Source organism: Arachis duranensis, chromosome 1 (genome assembly GCF_000817695.3).
Source record: "Arachis duranensis cultivar V14167 chromosome 1, aradu.V14167.gnm2.J7QH, whole genome shotgun sequence".
Classification (NCBI taxonomy): Eukaryota; Viridiplantae; Streptophyta; class Magnoliopsida; order Fabales; family Fabaceae; genus Arachis; species Arachis duranensis.
Genome location: NC_029772.3, coordinates 84,244,488 through 84,251,134, shown reverse-complemented (window position 1 = coordinate 84,251,134; position 6,647 = coordinate 84,244,488). Strand labels below are relative to the sequence as shown.

The following is a 6,647-nucleotide window of genomic DNA, read 5'->3' as shown; positions in this document are numbered from 1 at the left end:
AACGTGCGTTTAAGTGCTTTGAACGATGTTCTTTGATGTTTGACAACTTTTCTTCTCTGCAGACGTGATTTTACATCCCATAAACCCGTTCACTTGAAGCAAGAAATTATAGCTTCCTATGTTTATGTTTGTTGCTTGTCATTATTGATTTTTTCCATAATTTTTTCTAAATAAAAGAATACTTAGAGTATTAAAATAATTATTCTAATTTTTGTGCATTGTTTATTATTCTAATTTTTTATAATATGCATTATTATTCTTATTAGAAATGATAAATTAAATAAAAAATAATTATAAATAATAATAAAAATATAACTAATAAAAAGTTAGAACCTAAAATAATAATAAAAATAAAATTATTGAAAGTACTTAAAAATAGTACTAAAATATGTTATTAGTAAGATGATGACTAGCACCAGGATCAAGACACCATAAATGATCACTCAAGACAAAAGGTGCGGCAAGGTATGATTGTAGTTGATGGAATGAAGCAAAAGGTGAGGATGGTTGATTTCCAATTGACACTATAAGAAAAATGCTAAGTACCGTTGGATTTAGCGTCGCAGAGTAGTTGCGGTTATAATGGCGGATTTATCGATGAGTTAGGTGTCAAATTCGTCAGGTCAAATTATTTCCGGTGGATTTATGATTCTGACGGTAAAGTCGCCAGTAATAATTGAAGGAAAAACAAGAAAAAAATTGGCGTATCGCAGAAAAAATCTGACGGTAAATCCATTTAGTGAAAGACTTTGTTTTGGCGACCCGTAATACATTACTGTCAAATTTTTCTGAACTAGCCAGCCTTTATCGCCGCCGCCATTCAGCTCACCACCGCCATCTCACCGTCGTTCGGTTGTCCTTCACCGTCCAGTCTGCCGTAGCCTCCAACCACTCTGCTCTTTCGGAAGCTTTTTCGCGTCTCATCGCAGCTCCAATTCGGTGGTCGCCCGTCCTCCGTCCGTCTGCTGCTCGTGATCGGCGTTCTTGCTCCTTCTCCCTCAATCGCTGCTCTGAAATCCTGAATCTCTGTTTGTTCATTATTTTTTTATGAGTAATTTCTTGCGTATCTCTGTTTTGAGTCTTCTTAGGTTTTTTGAATCAATATATTTTAGTTTGTTCGTTCATGATCAATGATTTAATTGCAGAATGAGTTTTATTACTAATGATGAGCAATGAACATTATTGAACTGTTCTTGTTATGAGTAATGATTATCTTAGGTTTCTCTGTTATGAGTAATTTAGATTATTTTGTTTTTCAGTAATTGTGGAACTGTTCTTGTGGTTCAAATGTTGTATTTTTTTATTTAATTATTCAGTGTTGTGTTTATTGTCGTTGTTGATTGTTGCTGTTTGTTCTTGATGGTTCTGAACTTCTGATTGTTGATGTTTGTTCACTGCTGTGTTTGTTTACTGTTCTTGTTGTTCAAATGTTGTATTTTTTTTATTTAATTATTCAGTGTTGTGTTTACTGTTGTTGCTGATTGCTGCTGTTTGTTTTTTATGGTTCTGAACTTCTGATTGTTGATGTTTGTTCACTGCTGTGTTTGTTCTTATTGTTCTTGATTGTTGCTATTTTTTTTATAGTGCTGTTTGTTTTTGCTGTGCTGCTACTTTTCATACTGCTACTTTTCATGTTTGTTTGCAGACTGATTTTTATTGCCGATGATGAGTAATGAACATTATTGAGCCGTTCTTGTTATGAGTAATGATTTTCTTAGATTTCTCTGTCATGAAATAATTTAGATTATTTTGTTTTACAGTAATTATTGAACTGTTCTTGTTGTTCAGATGTATTTTTTTATCTAATTGTTCAGTGTTGTGTTTATTGTCCGTCTTTGTTTGTTCATCGATTTAGGATTCTGCTGCTGCTAGTGTTGTTGTTCAGATTGAATTGTTCAGTGATTACTTGGTTAGCTCTGCTCATTGCTACTGTGTTGTGTTGGACTCTGTTTTGTTGCTTTTTTTTTGTGCTGTGCTGAAAATTGAAAATAATTTAGCTGAAATTATGCTTATTGCTACTCCTCATTGTTAATCTTTGAAAGTTTATTAATCCTTGTTAAAATTATGCTGAAATTATGCTCATTGCTACTGCGCAAGTGTTCATTGTTAATCTTTAGAAAAGTTTACTAATTTTTGTTGAAATTATGCTGAAATTATGCTCATTGCTACTGCCCAAGTGTTCATTGTTAATCTTTGAAAAAAGTTTATTAATCTTTGTTGAAATTATTCTGAAATTATGCTCATTGCTACTGCTAATTGTTAGTTTTTGAAATTATGCTGAAATTATTTAGTGCTTTAAATTTAGAAGACGTTTAAGATTTATCTTAAATTAGACTATAATTATGTTTTAGAGTGTTTGTTTATAATTTACTTGTTATCTTATTGTAAAATGGTTTGTCTGGTTGGACTACGGTTGAACCAGTTGGACCAGTAAACCAGTAGTTAGAGTGGTTCGATGACGGGTCCGGTTCTCAGGACCTTGGTGATTTGTGAATGTGAAATGATTGATTTTGTGTTGGTATGCTGCTGCTGCTGCTGTTTTTTAGTTTTTGTTGCTGATTGTTCTTGATTTCTGAATGTGAAATCATTGATTTTGTGTTGTTATGCTGCTGCTGCTATTTTTTAATTTTTGTTGCTGATTGTTCTTGATTTCTGAATGTGAAATCATTGATTTTGTGTTGTTACGCTGCTGTTGCTGTTTTTTACGGTGATTGTTTGTTGCTGCTTTTTAATTTTTGTTGCTGATTTATGAAATTATTGATGAAAATGGCTGTTATGATTTCTGATTTCTGATTTCAATATCATTGTTGAAAACTTGAAATTATTGATGAAAATGACTTTGTTATGATTTATGATGTCTGATGTCTGATTTCTGATTCCTGATTTCAAAATCATTGTTGAAATTATTGATGAATGGCTTTGTTATGCTGCTGCTGTTTTTTAATTTCTGAGTCTGCTGTTTTTGAATTTTTGTTGATCGATTTTTTGATTATTTGTTGCTGTTTTTTAATGTCATCAAATTAAATGAATTAATACCCAGGGAAGAAAAAGCAACCTTGACAAGCCATTGCAAGAAACACCTTGACAACCCTGAACCCTCATCACTCTCAGTCTCAGTCTCACTCTCTAAGGAGTTCACTGCTACACTCACTCATCACAACGCCAACGCCAACACCAGCCTCCACCCCTCCACTCAGTCACTCCTCGCCGTGGCCTCCGGTCATTCGGTAGTTTGCCGCCTCTGTTCGCTCTTCGGCCTCTATTCGCCCCTGCTTGCCACTTCTGTGGCACTTTACACACAAATATTCAAAGTCCCTTGACGGTTGGCACCAATCATGGACGAAGAAGAGAAACCTCATTCTCCTCCTCAACCTCTTCCCAACGATGACGAACATTCTAGAAGAAACCGCATCATTGCTAAACTCAAAGACTCTCTCTTGTCTCAGCTCGCCGAATCCAACCCCTCCCTCTCCCTCGAAACACGCCATGTTTCCTCCCTCATTCAGCAGCGTCTCAAGAAGATGTTTCCTTCTTTCCACACCCCCACGCACCCTCCTTATGCATTGGTAGCGCCTTTCCCCTACTTTTCTCCAAATTTTCAATCTTTTTTATTTTGCTTATTGAGTGTCTTATTTTCTTTGGAATTCAAATGATCATAATGAATATATTGTTCTTCTTTCGATTTTAATTTTGCGCCCCCTTATGTGCCTATTTTAGATGATACATAGGGCAATATCGGAGCTAAATGAGAATAAAGGGTCCACTGAAGAAGAAATTTCTAATTTCATTGTAAAGGAGTATGAGGATTTGCCATGGGCACATAAGAAGATTTTGGGTATTCAATTGGAGAAGCTTTGCCAGGATGAGGAGATTGTGTGTAATGAGGGTGGTAGATATGTTCTACAGGCTGATGGTGATGGAATAGATGGTGATCGGAAGGGGAGACAGGAATGTAAGAGTAAGAGGAAGAAGAGAGGAAAGAAGAGAAGTCAGCATAGCATGGACGGAGGTGGAGAGCGAAAGCAGAAAAGAGTAAAAATCTGTGAAGAGGTTGAGAAGAGTGATAAGCCTAAAGAGGGAAGAGATGAGGCACTACATCAGGTTTATGATTTAGGTGATGTTAGGACTGATGAGCCAATTAGTGTGGTGAAATGGACAGAAGAGAAGGGGGAAGAAGCACTTGACCAGTCAGCTGAAAGGGTTGGAGAGCAGATTAAACCACAAGGGGATGGAGTTGTAGAACAATATGTTGAAGCAGGGCCTCTAGCACAGGAGTTACAGGATCAGGTATTATGGTGTTTATATAATTTTTGGCATCTGCTGTTGGTACTTGATAGTTATCATTCATGTGGTGGAGCTGTTAGTTGTTAGTGCCCTTTTATTAGAGAGTTTTAGGAAAGCTTTTTATAAAATAAGTGTCATATCTTACCCTGCTACAATATTGGGATTTGCTATGCTTCCATTTAATCTAGAAAAGTCAAATGATTTAATAATGTGTACTTGGAGTTAATTTGATGACATTTGAAGCTTTCCTATACAGGATAGTATTGGGGAACAATTGGCATTTTCTTTCGTATATATTTGTGCCTTTCTTTCTGTTTTCAATAAAGGGAAGCTTAGTGTTATAAACTTTCCACTCTGCCAGAGTTCTTGGAAGGGTTGGATCCACTATGTAGATCTGTATTAGGAAGCTTTACCTTGCATATTCGCGAGAGGCTAATTTAACCCTACCCTGGGTCATTTGGTGACAACCCTTGTCCTTTCCTTATCAATATTAGAAAGAAACTATCAGTTTGTTCACCATGACAAAAAAAAAAACTAATTTATCATATGCCTAGCACTCATGTTATCATTACCTTTCCTTTAATAGTTCAATATAAAAGATTTAATTTCTACACATTTAAAAGTCCTCTGAAACATGTTTCTTCATTGATTCCTTATTTCTTTTCAAAGTTTCATGATAGGAATTTGTTGTATTCTAATTTTTTTGCCTTACTGACCATCATCCTTTGTTCCTTAAATTATTCAGAGAAATATAATCTTATGCTTATTTTTTGTTCCATGTAACTATGAGCATGATGATATGCTTTTAAAATTTGTTGCCGGGCATGATGATATGCTTTTAAAATTTGTTGCCAACAGTACTCCATAGTGCACCCGGAAACAATTTGTTCATCCCTCCCAACTGTGCTGAATGTTATTGATTACCAGAAGCCACTTGATCTTTCGGGTTCAGAATGTGTACTGTCAGAGGGACAATTGAAACAACAGATGTCTTCTTTGGATGTTCCTGAACAAAAGCAAGATGGGAATTCAGTATCTGGTGATCCTGAGAAGCATTCTCCAAAGCGCCAATGCAGAGGGAGGCACCTGAAACCTAAGCCAGTTGCAGACGATCAGGAGGAGTCCTTTTTACCGTTACGTGACCTTATTCTTGATGGACAAACGCCCAAGGTAAATATTATTGAGAAGCAGTGGCAGTCATCTCCTCAAGTTCAAGTTGCAGGTCAAGGAAGGCACAAGGAACCAACAATGTTTAAAAACAAAGCTATGTTAGCTCCTGAGAATGTTCATAATGATCAGCTGCTGCATGGAAATCAAGGATATGAGAATCCGATGTCTGGGAATGCTGAGGATCGTCTAGCTAAGCGTCCCAGAGGAAGGCCCCGTAAGTTAGAGACTGATGCAAACAACCCAAGGGAGTATAGTCGTGGCAGAGGCAGAGGTAGTGGTCTAGGTCGAGGTCGAGGTCGAGGTCGAGGTCGAGGTCGTGGTCGTGGTCGTGGTCGTGGTCGTGGTCCGGGAAGGCCTTGTAAAATAGATCAAGATGCAAACCATTCTGAGCAGCAACTGCAAACGGATGATCAAGATAAGCAGTTACAGAAAGATGATCAAGATCAGCAGAACTCTATGGGTAGGGATAGGGGTAGGGGTAGGGGTAGAGGTAGAGGCATCAGCGGAGGCGGAGGTGATGGTGCAGGTCGAGGTAGAGGCAAGGGGAGTGGTAGGGGGAGAGGGAGGCCTCGGAAAATAAGGCTAGACACAAACACAAACCAATGTGAGGAGCAGTTACAATCACAAGATCATGCTGAAGGTCTGGTTAACTTAGATAATCCAATTGAGGACGATAATCAAAGTTTGCAGCAGAAGCAACAACCAGATGGTCAGCAGCAACAAGAGCGAGATCAAGATTTGGTTTCAGAATCAAAACCTGAAACAGAAGAGGCCTCTAAACCTGATTTCGGATTAGAACCAGAGCCACCGGTTGAGACTCAATTACAAGCACTTCAACCTCAGGATAATATGGCCTCTTAAACCAGATCCAAGGCAGCCCTAGCTGCTCTTCTATGCTTAGCAACCTCTATGAGGTTGGAACCCTGGACTTTCTCTGACAAGTCTTTCACTTTTCGACCCAAGTTAGGCGCATGGAACAGAGTCTTTGCCTTTTTCTCGACAAACCAGATCCTGATTGATTTTGCATGTGAATTGAAGTTTGGAATATGAAGTTAACTCAGAAGCAATTTTCTTGTGGGATCTGGAGTTTGTCATTCTTGTAGCTTGCAGTAGATATTTCAATCAAAGTTTATGGAGTATCACCGTTTATTTCAATCATTTTGTTCCTTTTTTTTTTTTTTTTTGTCGGTAAC

The 6,647-nt window shown here is 37.5% G+C and overlaps 1 protein-coding gene across 3 annotated transcripts; it reads left to right on the top strand.

The window, feature by feature from the left end:
* Window positions 1-798: 798 nt before the first annotated feature.
* Window positions 799-6,634, top strand: LOC107492924 (uncharacterized). 3 transcript variants are annotated; one of them, XM_052253590.1, is made up of 5 exons: window positions 799-1,051; window positions 3,041-3,566; window positions 3,718-4,287; window positions 5,143-5,731; window positions 5,768-6,634. In XM_052253590.1, the coding sequence occupies exons 2-5, from the start codon at window positions 3,336-3,338 to the stop codon at window positions 6,313-6,315; spliced, it is 1,938 nt and encodes a 645-aa protein (XP_052109550.1). In that variant the 5' UTR covers window positions 799-1,051; window positions 3,041-3,335; the 3' UTR covers window positions 6,316-6,634. The 3 variants fall into 3 exon arrangements, with proteins under 3 accessions (XP_052109550.1, XP_052109547.1, XP_020997719.1); XM_052253587.1 differs by having other exon boundaries at window positions 799-1,028; window positions 5,143-6,634; XM_021142060.2 differs by having other exon boundaries at window positions 5,143-6,634.
* Window positions 6,635-6,647: the final 13 nt, after the last annotated feature.

Excerpts from the sequence above, each read along its gene's own strand:
- LOC107492924 (XM_052253587.1), top strand. The coding sequence starts at position 3,336 with ATGGACGAAGAAGAGAAACCTCATTCTCCTCCTCAACCTCTTCCCAAC. Across the intron at positions 3,567-3,717 it reads CGCACCCTCCTTATGCATTG|ATGATACATAGGGCAATATC; the intron begins GTAGCGCCTTTC and ends TGCCTATTTTAG. Across the intron at positions 4,288-5,142 it reads CACAGGAGTTACAGGATCAG|TACTCCATAGTGCACCCGGA; the intron begins GTATTATGGTGT and ends TGTTGCCAACAG.